The 15,491-nt window shown below is 36.8% G+C and overlaps 1 protein-coding gene across 1 annotated transcript in view; it reads left to right on the top strand.

The window, feature by feature from the left end:
* LOC136338635 (dynein axonemal heavy chain 7) overlaps positions 1-15,491 on the top strand; it is a 290,684-nt gene that overhangs the window by 66,426 nt on the left and 208,767 nt on the right. The window contains exons 11-15 of the mRNA XM_066281198.1: positions 4,746-4,929; positions 6,125-6,304; positions 11,469-11,741; positions 12,481-12,608; positions 14,529-14,607. Of these exons, the coding sequence (XP_066137295.1) occupies positions 4,746-4,929; positions 6,125-6,304; positions 11,469-11,741; positions 12,481-12,608; positions 14,529-14,607 (844 nt within the window). The remainder of the gene's footprint in view (positions 1-4,745; positions 4,930-6,124; positions 6,305-11,468; positions 11,742-12,480; positions 12,609-14,528; positions 14,608-15,491) is intronic.

Below are 15,491 nucleotides of genomic sequence, written 5' to 3' on the forward strand. Positions count from 1 at the left end.
AAGTGGAATGTTACAATATGTAACCATTTATGTCTGGCCTCTTACACTAAGTATTAATGTTTTCAAGATTTATTCATGTTATAGCAAATATCAATACTTTAGTCCTTCTCGTGGCAAATAATATTCCATTGGTGGATATACCACATTTGTTCATCTATTAATCCATTGATGGACATTTGGGTTATTTCTATTTTTTTGGCTATTATGAACAATGCTGCTATGAGCATTTGTCTTTTATAAACATATGTTTTCAGTTATCTTGGATATATAGTTAGCAGTGGAGTTGCTACCACAATGTTTTCTAAAAGTTCTGTAAGATTTGACATTCCTTCCAACAATGTTGGAAGGTTCCAATTTCTCCACATGCTGGCCAATACTTATTGTCTGTCTTTTTTATTATAGCCATCCTAGTGGATGTGAAGGGCTATATCATTGTGGTTTTGATTTGCATTTCCCTAGTAACGAATGATGTTGAGCATATTTTCCATTTGTTTATTTTGTTTGGATAACTGTCTATTTAAATCACTGTTCATTTTTTTATATTGAGTAATCTGTCTTTTTATTGTTGAGTTGTAAGAGTTCTTTATATATTCTGGATACCAGATTTCAATCAGTCATATGATTTGCAAACATTTCCCTATTATGTGGTTTACTCTTTCAGTTTCTTAATAGTGTCCCTTGAAGCACAAATATTTTAAATTTTGATTAAGTCTAATTTAGCGCTATTTTCTATATTGACCCTCTATTCAGCAACCTTGCTAAATTTGTTTATTATCTTAAATGTTTTCTTGTGTGTGTGTATTCTTTATAGCTTTCTATATGTTAAACCATGTCTGCAAATAGAGATAATTCAACTTCTTCATTTCTACTTACATATTTTTTTTTTTTTGGCCTAATTGCTCAGGTTAGAACCCCCGGTACAATATTGAATGGAAGTATCAGGAGTGGATATCTTTATTTGTTCCTGATGTTAGGGGAAAGCTTCCAGTCTTTCACCATTGAGTCTGTGTAGTTGCCCTTCCACAGGGCTGATGGATTTCCCTTTTATTCTTAGTTTCTTGATCGTTTTTATCATTAAATAGTATAAGTTTTGCCAACTGCTTTTTCTGCATCTATTGAGATAATAATTGGTTTTTGTCCTTTATTCTATCAATATGGTATATTATATTGATTAATATATTGAACCAGCCTTACATTTCTGAGATAAATCTTCCTTGGTCATGAAGTGTAATCCCTTTTGTATGCTGTTGGAGTCAGTTTGCTAGTCTTTTGTTGAAGATTTTTATGTCTGAATTCTTAAGGGAAATTGGTTTGTAGTTTTTTGTCTTGTGATTTCTTTGCCTGGTTTGGGTATTATGGTAATTCTGGCTTCATAAATGAATTAAGAGGTATTCCTTTTTGGAAGAATTTGTGAAAGATTGGTGTTAATTCTTCTTTAAATGCTTGGTACAATTTAGCAGTGAAGCCATCTGTTCTTGCATTCTGGCTTCTTTGAAATTTTTTTTTATTAAAAAAATTATTGGCCTGACCTGTGATGGCGCAGTGGATAAAGCATCGACCTGGAAATGCTGAGGTTCAAAACCCTGGGCTTGCCTGGTCAAGGCACATAGGGGAGTTGATGCTTCCAGCTCCTCCCCCCTTCTCTCTCTCTCTGTCTCTCCTCTCTCTCCCTCTCTCTCTCTTCTCTCTAAAAAAAAAATGAATAAAAAAAGTCAGTAGGGGGTCTATTCCATCACAATGGTAATTGTAATTAAAAATAATTTTAAAAAAAGCCTGACCAGGTGGTGGCGCAGTGGATAAAGCGTCGGACTGGGATGCAGAGGACCCAGGTTCGAGACCCTGAGGTCATCAGCTTGAGCACGGGCTCATCTGGTTTGAGCAAAAAGCCCACCAGCTTGAACCCAAGGTCACTGGCTCCAGCAAGAGGCTACTCGGTCTGCTGAAGGCCCACCCATGGTCAAGGCACATATGGGAAAGCAATCAATGAACAACTAAGGTGTTGCAATGCGCAATGAAAAACTAATGATTGATGCTTCTCATCTCTCTCCATTCCTGTCTGTCTGTCCCCGTCTATCCCTCTCTCTGACTCACTCTCTGTCTCTCTCAAAAATTAAAAAAAAAAAAAAATTATTACCTCTACCTGTAGAGCTATTTATACTTTCTGTTTCTTCTTAAGTCAGTTTTAGTAGTTGTCTTTATAGGAATTTGCTAGATTTTCTAATTTTTGGCATGTAATTGTTCATTACAGTCTCTTGTAACCTTTTTTTAAAAAAAATTCTGTAAGGTCAGTATTAACGTCTGCTTTTTCATTCTCAATTTGAACAATTTTAGTCTTTCCTTGGCCAGTTTAGATGTAAGTTTGTTAATTTTGTTGATCTTTTAAAAAACCAATTTTTGGTTTTGTTGATTTTCTTTATTGTTTTTTATTCTCTATTTTGTTTTTTCTTCCCTTTTCTTTGTTTTGAGTTTACTTTGTTATTCTTTTTTTAGTTGTTAGTGGAAGTTTAGATAACTGACTTAGTTTACAAAATTTTAATGTAGATGTTTACAGGTATAAAGTTCCCTCTGATCACTACTTTTTTGCATTCCATGAGCTTTGATATATTTTTTTCATTTCATCTTTAATTTTCCTTGTGATTTCTTTTCTGACTCATTGGCTGTTTAAGACTGTGTTGTTTAATATCCACATATTTGTGAATTTCCAGAGTGTCCTTTTGATGTTGATTTATACTTTTGTATGAGTTTCATCCTTTTATATTTATTGAGACTTATTTTATGACCCCGAACTATTCTTGATCCTCTCTTGGAAACATCTTCCATGTGTTTCCTTTCTTTTAATTCCCATTACTACTACCCCTTGGAAGCCCTTTAACCTCCTCTAATAGTATTTACAAACCATTGCAAGATGAATCTTAAACTATCCCTAGTTCAATGCCTCCCTTTTGTTAACAGAATAAATCCACATTTCTTAACCTGACTCTTAAGGTTTTCTGCAACCTGGACCTAACCTATCTTTTCTGTTTTTGGTGCTGAAAAAAAGTTTTACCATGGCTTCATCTTAGAGTATCAGGCTGTCCCTAGTTTGAATGTTTGGCTCCCAACTTATGCAAAATTCTTCAGAGATTCCCCCCACTTCTTTCTGTTTTCTAGTCTATTATCTCTACTGTAGAGAGTGAAATTATCAGATACATTAGCTTCACCTACCCCACATATTTTACTTATTCTACTTCTACTTTAGATCTTTTTCTAAGAATCTTTCTCATTATATTTTTATCTATTTTTCAGAGAAACTTCCATCTTTACTCTAAAACACTTCTTCTTTAATAAATGGAAAATGATATCTTTATCCTTTGACTTTAAAGTTGTTTTGGTGCTGGCACACATTGCTTTGATTATTATAAGAGAGAAGGGATGATGTCATGCATGTATTTTTATATCTCCCATGATATGCTTTTAGCACATAGTAGATACTAAACACATGTTTGTTAAGGGGATAAATGCATATATTTAGAACTTAGGTCACTCTTTGAACATTCAAGCAAATCCCGAGATTATTGGCTCTTCTTTTTTAAAAATCCATTATTGCTTTCTATTTTTATTATAAAAATAATTTATTGTGTTAACATGGTTTCAAGTGTCACACTCAGTATAACACCCTCAATCCCCCACATCATGCCCTCATGCCCCATGCAAAGTCTCTTTCCATTTCCATTTCACCCCCTCCCTCTACCTCTAGCCCTCCTTTCCCTCTGGGACTTACTGCCCTATTATCTGTATCTATATGTTATGTATACATAATTTGGCTAATCCCTTCACTTTTGATACCATCCCCCCATTCCCCTTCCCTCTGACAGCTATCCTTCTGTTCCTTGTGACCCTGCCTCTGTTTTTATATTGTTTCTCAGTTTATTGTGTTCATTAGATTCCACGTGTAAATGAGATCATCTGTTATTTGTCTTTCTCTGCCTGGCTTATTTCATTTAGCATAATAATCTCCAGGTCTATTCATACCATTGCAAAAGGTAAGATTTCCTTCTAAAAATTCCATTATTTCTTGTAAAAGAGATACCAGTATTCCTTGGTTTTATAGTGTTGGACAGTGGTTTTGTAAACTGAAAACTTCACTTGTTGTCATCATGATGTGTCTATATATGAATTTCACTGTTTTACTCTTATTACAAGAATACATAACCATTTGGAACTTTGTTTTAACTTAGTCACTCTTTCAGGATTTTACATTAAGGGGATAAAGAAAATAATATACTTGATTTTGTTTATTTGCATCTTGTTTTCAAGTCATTGTGAAACTGAATGGCATAAAATGCCAACTGGGTTGAACCCAATAAACACTGTTGGTTCATTCAGTTGTTCACATTTTAGTTTTAAATAGATTCATTCCCTGAAGAACATTTGGATTATTACAAGAGGATTATCTTGTAATATTCAGTAAAGTTAGTTGTCATATTTATTCAAAAAATGCATCAATCATATTTCCAGGAGTTAGATTTACATTTTTCTCAAAACATCACATCATTGAGTCATTTTTTGTTGGCTATGATGAAAATTTCTTTTCCTGGGAGAAGTGAAATATTCTAGCACTTACATTTTAGAAAGTGGGTAATGTCACTTAGCACTGTAACTCTCTGTGAAGACCTTTGGCTGTCCAGAAGTTATGGTTAATATTCAATGTAGAAAGAGTCATTCACTAAAAGTAGTAACTTTTAAAAGTTTTTTGTTCTTTCAAGGTGGTTTCCAGAAGTAGACAATATTTATTACCAAGGTAACAAAAAAAAGCAATTGCCAACTGGTGACAGCAGTGCCAAGTTGGAGTCTTTTTTCAATTGTGCTGCTACACTCATGACTTTACAACTACAGGAACTCACTTTAGTCTCCATGCAAGATTTTACAGACTTAATTGCACAACCCCCAGTAAGTATAGTTTGGTTATATTAATTTATTTATTTTTAATTTTTTTCAGGGAAGAAATGATAAATACCTTTACCAGTAGGAGAGTAGAAAGTACAGAGTGGGGCAAAAAGTAGTTTTACAGTTGTTAGTATGGAAAATAATACAATGATTAGTCCATAATAATACAAGAATTAACTTTGTTTCACATGCTTATAACTGTAAATCTATTGTACTTGTGCCCCACCCTGTATATCCTTAGATCTATTCTGCATATCTGTTTAAAACAAAGTCAGTGTCAACCTGCATATTTAAGATATATGGGTATGGCCCTGGCCGGTTGGCTCAGTGGTAGAGTGTTGACCTGGCGTGCAGGAGTCCCGGGTTCAATTCCCAGCCAGGGCACACAGGAGAAGCGCCCATCTGCTTCTCCACCCCTCCCCCTCTCCTTCCTCTCTGTCTCTCTCTTCCCCTCCCACAGCCAAGGTTCCACTGGAGCAAAGTTGGCCCGGGCACTGAGGATGGCTCCATGGCCTCTGCCTCAGGTGCTAGAATGGCTCTGGTTGCAACAGAGCAACGCCCCAGCTGGGCAGAGTATCGCCCCCTGGTGGGCATGCCAGGTGGATCCCAGTTGGGCGCATGCGGGAGTCTGTCTGACTGCCTCCCCGTTTCCAACTTCAGAAAAATACAAAAAAAAAAAAAAAAGATATATGAGTATTATCACATTGGTGAGGATTAGTGGAAATGAGTAAAAATTTCCATAATTGGAAAATTTGGGACATGATGGGTGGGGAAAGTTTTTACGAGAAACTCTTTTCTTTCTGAAAGAAGATCCTGTTACAGTGTGAGCAGAACCTGAGAATTTCTTTTTTCTTGGGAATTTGAATGTTCTCCTCTTGGGCTCTTTTTTGCCAGTCTAGAGCCCCACTGCTATGCACATCCTCCTTTCCCCAGCGTGTTTAGGACCAATAAATGACACCAACAGGTCTAACGGAATCGCTTTAAAGTGTACTTTTTTAGCAGAGCTCTTCTTTGGCTTAACTGTCTAGGGCATAAGAGGAAGATGGAGTTCCCATGCATTCTAAATGGGACCAGTGTACTTTTTAATCTATCACAATTCCTATGTACAGGGTGGGGCAAAAGTAGGCTTACAGTTGTTCTTATGGAAAATAATACAATAATTAATAAATAATAAAACAAGAATATATAATTTTTGCAGGATTCTGTTAGAGCTTTTGAACACCCAGGTTTCATCCTGAGGCTGATTCTTACTGACAACACCATTAACTTTGAACCTGAGTTCAATGACTACATAGAGATCCTTGTAAATATTTATGATGTCATGATTAAGGCTGTGAGTTTTGTGCCAAGGGTTGAAACAAAACTGTATTCCAAATGGGTAAGTAACAAGTATATTCTGATTGCTGGAATTTGTAAGACATTTGCTTCGTATTTATTCTAAAAGATATAAACGTGTATCCTCTGCTTTGATTTATAAGGAAGTTTTGCTCCAAAAGAATACATTTCCCATTAGCTTCCTGTACGATATACCTAACTTCTTAGTCCACTCTTCCGTTGAAATCAACTGAAAACTTTCTGAAGGGCAACCTGCAAGTTGTGATCAGATTTGAAGCTGTCATGAATATTTGCTGGAGCACTCATACCATGCTTGGACCTCCGTTTTGTCCTGCTCTCATAATGTCCTCCAAGTGACTACCCTCCATGAGGAGGGTAATACCTTTTCCCTTAAGAGTGATGTCTTCATTCTTTCAAATTAGAGATCCTACTTCCTTTCTCTCTTTGGCCCAATATTAGAAAAGTTATACTGAACTATGACATTTCAACTGTAGTTATTGCAGTCTAGTATATGAAATGAGCATGTCTGAAAATTCTTTAACTTGCAAGGTTTTCAAGTTTTGTAAATTCAACCTGTAACTTCCTTTTTCTTTACTTTAAAATAATTTATAAAAATTTCATGCATACAAAATATATAGGTGACTAGTGTGTACAGTTTTAAGTAATAATAAAGTTAATTCCTCTGTACCTACAATTTAACTTAACAGACTACTACTGACACCTTTATACCCTCCCCATCCTTTATGGCCCCTGCCTGTTCACACTGTTGTCTTTTCAGCAAAAGGATCACTAGCTTGCATTTTGTAGTCATTATTCTGATTTTTTTAAGATACACTTACTACGTTTTTATATAGCTTTAAACAATTTCTGTTTAGCTTTTTCATGCCTGTGTATAAAGGGAGTCATTTTATAAAAATCAGTGTCTTTTTGTTTTTACTCAACATTGTGCAATTCTCTGTTTTGAGAATATTACCATCTTCATATAACTTCTAACTTTAAAAGTTATTTTATTATAATTTTCTAGTAATTCCATTAAATTCTCTTTCAAATAGGCTGGGTCATTTCTGATAGCCTCTTATACTTAGTCATATATTCATTCTTTTTTTTGCTTTTTTGTTTGTTGATGACTCCTGTTCCTAGTGGCTTATATTTGTGGGTGCTTTTCCTTTATTTTTATACATGTAAGGATTTTATGCAAGAAAGTCTTTGAGGTTTTGGTTAAAATGGTTCCTCAAGAATATGCATATTCTTTTCACGGGTGTTCTGGAGGCCCCTGTAGACCAAGGACCATTTTAAACAAAATTCTTGCCTGAGAATTTTGTGGACAACACTGGCAGTGTGAATGCTTAACCTATGTGAGAACAAGCTTTGTGGTTACAAATTATTGGGATAAACATCTTTTTCCTTCTTCTCTGAGAAACAAAGCCCAAACAGGGCATTTCCCTTTACTTTTGCCTTCTCATTCAAATGTTCTTTTACTTTTCAGCATTCTGAAGTTTTGTGTCCTCAGAACCCTCATTTTGAAGTTGTGTCACCTTGTGGTGTTCTTAGCTTTAGGTGGGAATACCGATTGTGTTTTCCCACCTTGCTCAGGCTTGAGGCTTTGTCTCCCAACTGCTAGTCTCCCCCTCCCTGCCCCCAACACACGCACGCATGCACGCACGCACGCACGTGCGCGCCTGGCTGGAGATTCATTGAAGCAGAGCGTGGACCACAAGGGGTCGGTAAAGTTTCCATGGCAATGGCTCCTTTCCACACACTTACCTCTCAGTTCATCCTTTCTCTCAGGTTTGGATCCTTAGATTTGTTTTGCTCCCTTAGCTATGCATTAGGAAAGCTATAGTTAGCATTTCTTCAGCATATTCCTGTTTTTTGAACTGGGTAGTTGTTTTCGGGATATCTGTTCCTCATGTTGCCATAAATGGGAGTCTCTTGCATTTTAGAAGTGCCCTTATCTGAAAGTTGAGAGCTTCTTGGTGTCTGGGGGACTGCACCTAGAGGCCTAACCTATGGAGATAGTTTGGATCACCAAGAGAGAAAGAGGGAGGAGAAAGATCAAGAAGCTCATGAATGTTCAAAGAAGGCAAAAAAAGATAATTGGTCTGCAGTCTAAACACTACCATACCCAGCGCCCTGCTGAGAAAATACAAATGAAAAAGACTATCAAGATGCATGAAAAAAGAAACACCAAACAAAGGAATGATAATAAGACTCCAAAAGGATAGTACTTGCATATATACTGGACAGAGAGGGACAGTCCTTAGCAAAAGCACTTTTTAAGTATGAGTAAACAAAAATAGAAGGAGAAAGCAGGAAAATGGGAAGTCCCTCTATCTAAAGTTTGTTCTCGGAGAGAAACAAAGGGATTTAAAGTTATTCAAGGCCTGACCTGTGGTGGCGCAGTGGATAAAGTGTCGACCTGGAAATGCTGAGGTTGCCGGTTCGAAACCCTGGGCTTGCCTGGTCAAAGCACATATGGGAGTTGATGCTTCCAGCTCCTCCCCCCTTCTCCGTCTCTCTCTCCTCTCTCTTTCCTCTTTAAAAATGAATAAATAAAATAAAAAAATTAAAAAAAAAAATAAAGTTATTCAAGGCTCTGGTTGAGTAGCTCAGTTGGTCAGGGTGTCCTCTGCACACTGCACATGCCAAGGTTGTGAGTTCAATCTTTGGGCAGGGCATCTACAAGAATCAACCAATGAATGCATTAATAAATAGAACAACAAATCAATGTTTCTCTTTCTTTCTGTCTTTTTCTTTTTCTAAAAATTAAACAATATTTTAAAAATGTTAATCAAACAGGAAAGAGAAGAAAGCATGGAAGAGGATGGTTACTAAAGTTGCTTTGTTGGAGATGGTTTTATTATTATTATTATTACTTTTTTATGAGAGAGACAGAGAGGGACAGTTAGGGACAGACAGACAGGAAGGGAGAGAGATAAAAAGCATCAATTTTTTGTTGCAGCTCCTTTGTTATTCACTGACTGTTTTCTCATATGTGCCTCGACCAGGGAGTGGAAGCACAGCAGACCGAGTGACCCCTTGCTTGAGCCAGTGACCTTGGGTTCAAGCTGGTGAGCCTTGTTCAAACCAGATGAGCCTGAGCTCAAGCTGGTGAACTCGGGGTCTCGAACCTGGTTCCTCCGCGTCCCATTTCAACACTCTATCCACTGTGCCACCTCCTGGTCAGGTGTTGATGGTTTTATTAAAAAAGCCACCTAAATATAAACGATTCAGAAAGAGCTTTGAGTAAGAGAATTGAACATGCTCTTAATGATCTTTGGCAGCAACTGATGAAATGGAATTGTATAACTACTTCTTATCTCAATCTTTGATAGAAATTGAAGGGGAAATTAAACGCACTTTTTCCCCATGGAAAAAAACCCTACAAGGAGCTAAGGTGCTAAATCCAAGCACATCACCATCTCATGATCTAATTTGATATGCTTTTGAACACTTGAACTGTCTCATACAAAATATCGTTTAACTCTTGATAAGAACTGATTAGAAGTCATATGAAATGCTTTTAATATAGTTCTGAAGTACTAGTATCCAGTTTTATTTAGGAAGATAGACATGTAGCCTTTAAAAATTAGGCTGTTAATAAATTTAAGAAACATTCTGTAATGAATATTTATGAGCTTCACACTAGACCCAATAATTTTACATTACATACAATACATAATAGAGATCATTTTATTCTACTGAGTCAAGGGGTGAGGTAGTGGTGGTGGTGAGACTCACAAATACTCTCATGAAGCATCTAGTAGTTCTGAACAAAACCATTTCCTGAAATTCCCACTAGGGGACATAGCCAACAATGCATCCTAGATGCCTGTCCAAATTACTCAGTTCTCTTCAGGAATCCTTTGATACTACCAATTTGAATGCTGCAGCATATCCACTACCAACAATAATTTTTGTCTCACTTAAAAATGCCTTCTGAATGACAGAGCATATATATTTTTAAATGTAACTTGGTTCAAGCTGATAAACCATGTAGGCACAATTACTTGTCCTCTTATTTACAAAAGAGGGGGGGAGGAGAAAAGTTGTTTAGAATACTTTGCTTATTTAAAATTATGTCTGATCCATTCTTACAATTATTCTAAAAATGATAGCAGAATGCAAAATTTGCAACTAGAGACTTTTGTCTGCTCTAGTACTACTGTTCACAGAATCAAACATCAGATCAATGAATGAATAAGCAATCTTTTCTTGCTCTAGATACGTTACTCCTCTAGATGAAAAAATACTACTATCAAAGAGCATGATGATGTGACATTAATATGGCTTATTTTTTAAAAAATAGTGTACATTGAAACCCGACCTGTGGTGGCACAGTGGGTAAAGCATCAACCTAGAACACTGAGGTTGGCAATTTGAAACCCTGGGCTTGCCTGATCAAGGCACATATGGGAATTGAGTTGATGCTTCCTGCCCCTACCCCCCTTCTCTCTCTCTCTCTAAAAATGAATAAATAAAATAAAAAAAGTAAAGAATAGTGTACATTGCAAGCACTACTTTATAAAACTAGAATATACAATTGCACAAATAAAATGTGGATTTAGGCCCTGGCAGGTTGGCTCAGAGGTAGAGCATTGTGTGGAAGTCCTGGGTTCAATTCCTGGTCAGGACACACAGGAGAAGCGCCCATCTGCTTCTCCACCCTTCCTCCTCTCCTTTCTATATCTCTTCTCCCCTCCTGCCACCAAGGCTCCATTGGAGCAAAGATGGCCCGGGCACTGAGGATGGCTCCATGGCCTCCGCCTCAGGTGCTAGAATGGCTCTGGCTGCAGCAGAGCAATGCTCCAGAGGGGCAGAGCATCCCCCTTGGTGGGCATGCCAGGTGGATCCCTGTCAGGTGCATGCGGGAGTCTGACTGCCTCCCCACTTCTAACTTTGGGGGAAAAATGTGGATTTAGCTGTTTTTATATTCCCTTTGTGTATATTTTGAAGTGACTGTCCTTTATCCCCACAGAAATACAAAACACAGGTAGGTAGCCTTAAGAAATAATAAAAAGTTGTATGAAACCTAACTATTTAAAATACTGCTATGAATGGACTGTGTATCTTTCTATAGAGGTTAGAAAATCAAAAAGACCTAGTGAACAAAAAATGTCAGTATGCTAAGATTAGCATTTTCACAAAGTTGCCTTAATATAAGGCATTGTAAATAACTAAAATTGTTTTTCTCCCCCATTGTTTAGGAGAGTAACTCTAAACCAACCACCTTGAAACCTATAATTCTGGATGAAATTGTTGAAGGTCACAAAAGAAAGGTTAGGGAGGTGATAATGAAAGAGAGTGTGGCACCTATGGAGCACCTCAGACTCTATGACAAGTATGAGTGTTTGGTCACCAGGAAAGCTGAGCGAGATGTTGATGCTTTCCTTACAGAAAACCATCATTATGAGGAAATAATACAAGAAATCCGCAAATACCAAAAACTTATAGAAGATATACAGTACACAACTACAAAGGTAAATGACCCATTTTGTACAACTCTTCTCTGTACCTATCGAAATTTTTCCAAGTTTATCAGAATATGTTTTTAGACCATACAGTGAAGGTTTAGACCATTACTATCAAAAGGAAAATATATTATATTTATTGAGCCTTTTCATGTGCCGTGGTTTATGATAAGCCCTGGATATGTAGAATTAGACAAACCAGACAGAGTTCTTATGTTCATAGAGCTGAAAGTCTACTTTTTAAGTACCTTAATTTGACCCCTCAAAAATTCCAAGAACTTTATTTATTTATTCTTTTAGTGTTTATAAATCTTTCAGAAAATATGGTATTTACACTAAAATATGGTTTCTTCTGTTTAATAGGAGACTGGTAAATTAAAATTTTCCTCTTTAGTCTTTTTAAATATTTTCTAACACTCTACTATGAACATTTACTTTTGTGTACAGAACAAATAGAACACTTAAACCCCACACTATTTAGCAATAACTCAATTCTCCAAAGTTTTCGTATTTATTATTGTCCTGAAATAGAATTGGCTTCCAAGATAACAAACTCTTCAAGGAGATTTACCCAGAAGATAGTTGTAAAAACAAATGAGTATTTAGAAAACCTGCCTACATTATATATATATAAAACTTCAATCTTGTTAAATCACACACACACAAAATTAATATTATGAGAAAGGCAAAATTCTGAGAACCTTTTAATTTTTCATGTTTATTAAACTTCTAATACTTAACATTGTAGACTGTTCGTTTAGGAATGTTTGAAATGCGCTGTGAGGAATTAATCAGAGCTTTGGTGAAGCGAGCAGAGATTATTTGTGGAAAACTTATAGCTAAAATGTTCCAAGATCATCAAGAATTAAATACAAGGTATTTATGTAACATTGATTATACTTTTATTTTGGAAGGATGATGTGAAATAGAATCAGCTGTCATTCAGTTAAAGAAATGCATTAAAATAGTGTTGTCAGAGTGACCCAAAAGAAAAGATAATATCCAACTTATCTCTATTTGTCTTTGTTATTTGGTGATTTATTAATTTTTTTTTCTTCACAAATATGCCTTTCCAATTTTTTGAATTAAGGTAGTATTAAAATATTTTGCATTTCATTTGCATAAATCAGGTAGAAATTATCTAAGTTCAGATTTTTAAGTTTGTAAAATCAATACACAAAATGAGGGAAGACAGGTAAGGGGTAAGACTGAAGAGGGGGTGTAAGGCCAGTAGGCACGGCCACCATCACAGCCACTTGGCCCATGCAGGTTTGCATTTGATTTGGACAGACGGTAATGAAACAACAGAGCCAAGAACTGGTGGGCCATTAGCATTAATCCTAGCTTGCACTTGGTGGGCAAGAAATACACACAGTGGGAAAACACTTCCCTTTTCATTCAGGGCTCCCAAAGCCACTGACTTATTTGAGTTTCCTAGAATCAAAGGTTTCTAGCTCACCAGCGTTATTCACCTCTGTTCCTCATCTCCTTCTCTCTGCACAAACTGTGCAAACTGGCTTCTCCCTCAGCACTCCGCCATCTTGGCTGCTTCTCCTGGCCTTCTTCACGTGGCCTTTTTCTGCTCACCTTTCTCTGCTCTCCTACAACATGGGCTCTCCTAGAACCGTGATGGCGAACCTTTTTATAAAAACTGCCCACTTTTGTAGTGCTGGTCAACTGGTCCTTCCCACCCACTAGTGGGCGTTCCAGCTTTCATGGTGGGCCAATCATGGCGCCGTTTGGTTGCTCTGCTACCACCCATCATGAAAGCTTTTCATGCTGAGTGAAATATATGATATATTTTAATTTCACAGCTATTTTCCTTGCATTTTAATTATCCTCTGAGCTAAACCAGCTCTACTTTCTCCATTTTCTCCCAGTTATACCTCTCACCAGACTCAGTGGATGTACAGAGGACGTGTCAGGACTATTATAGGAACCATTAGATATCAATGCCCTCAACTTCTTGTTCCTATATGTCTCTACTCACCTCTCTATGAACCCACTCTTAACCAGTCTTCCCAGAGAGCACGAGTCTGTTACAGCATTCAGAGTTCTCTCTACCTGTGAGCCCAATGCCACTGTGTTCACCCCTCTGGAGCTGGCTCTACCAATCATCTCTCTGGATGAAATCTCTTCTTCACTGTGATTCTGCCTCTGAGATTTACAAACATGTTCAAAAACCTCTTCCAGCCCCCAACTTCAAGCCATTATCAGTGTGCTAGTCTACTCTCCTTCACCTCACGTCCAATCTTCTTGAAGCAATTTCTATACATTTTAGCTGGACCTCCTTAGAATTCATCACACTTTTTTTTTTTAGCCTTACATTAGGTTCATTATTTATATTGGCCACAACTTAAATCAGTAGGAAATATTTGCATATTAACAGAAGTTTCTGAGCACAGGCCCAATTTAACCATTCCCTCAGGTAACGTTAACCACGCCCTACCTTTGTACCCCTTTTTCCCCCCTGCCATCTCAATTAAATCTCTGCTAGGGCCCTCAAAACTCTAGAATGATTGCTATGGTTCCGCCTCCCATAAAGATTGTCAACTTCTTGAGGATCATTATTTTATCTGTTTTTATATCACTTAATACTGTAGTTGGGAATACAATAGATCATTAAATGTGTATTGAATAAGTAAATGAATACAAATTTGCTTTAAATTCATTGGATGTCATATAGATGAGATAATCTTGCTTTATTTTTCATGTAATAGAACATTTAAGTAGTATATAGTAACATATTAAGGGATGAAATTCATTATGCAAGATTGCTTTTGTTTGTTATTTCAGTTTATGTGAAGAATTTGAGAAGATAGCTGAAAAAGCCCTTAGCACTCCTCCAAATACAGCAGAACTAATGGCAATGAAGGTACTATTGATAAAGTCTTTGTAGTTGTATGTGTATGAATTAATTTTTTTCTTTTTTCTCGCAACTCTTATAATTATCGACATGATAATACAATAACAAATCTCCCCAAAAGTTAAAACAAAGGCTTCAAATATATATATTTTTATATTTAGCTTTTGAACCTGCAGTTTGGAGATTTAGGCTAGGCACTCCTGGAAAGTTTTTCTGGCCTCAATTGGGTTACTCACTCAGTTGGGTCAGCTAGTTCTTAGTTGGATTAACTAGCGTAACTACAACATTTAGCAATTTGACTTGTTCTTCTTGTCTCAAACTCCAGCTAGCTCATCTGGGAATGTTTATGATGTGATAGAGGCACAAAAGCAAGCTCAATTTTACAAATGCTTTTCAAATTTCTCCTTGTATGACATTAGCTAACATCCCATTAACCAAAGCAAGTCACGTGATCACAGAATCAGAGTGAGAGGATGCTACAGGGCATAGATAGTGGGAGAGGTGACGTATTGAAGCTATTAATGTAATCACCTACCAGAATATTATTGAGAGCACCATTATTAGTTATTACCATGCTTAAGGCATAAATCAGGACTATCTTGGGCAACCTGAAATAAGTGATCACCTTTCATTTTTTTATCAACAAATATTTAATTCTTAAATAATATTAGTTTCCTATAAACTATCTTTTGTTATGTTTTAAAAATTTCTGTTATAGGTCCTGGCTGGTTTGCTCAGTGGTAGAACATTGGCCTGGTGTGTGGAAGTCTGCGTTTCGATTTCTGGTCAGGGCACACAGGAGAGGCGAACATTTGCTTCTCCACCCTTCCGATTATTCCTTCTCTCTATATAGCTCTCTCTTCCCCTTCACCAGCCATGGCTCCATTGGAGCG

Source organism: Saccopteryx bilineata, chromosome 5 (assembly GCF_036850765.1).
Source record: "Saccopteryx bilineata isolate mSacBil1 chromosome 5, mSacBil1_pri_phased_curated, whole genome shotgun sequence".
NCBI classification, from domain to species: Eukaryota; Metazoa; Chordata; class Mammalia; order Chiroptera; family Emballonuridae; genus Saccopteryx; species Saccopteryx bilineata.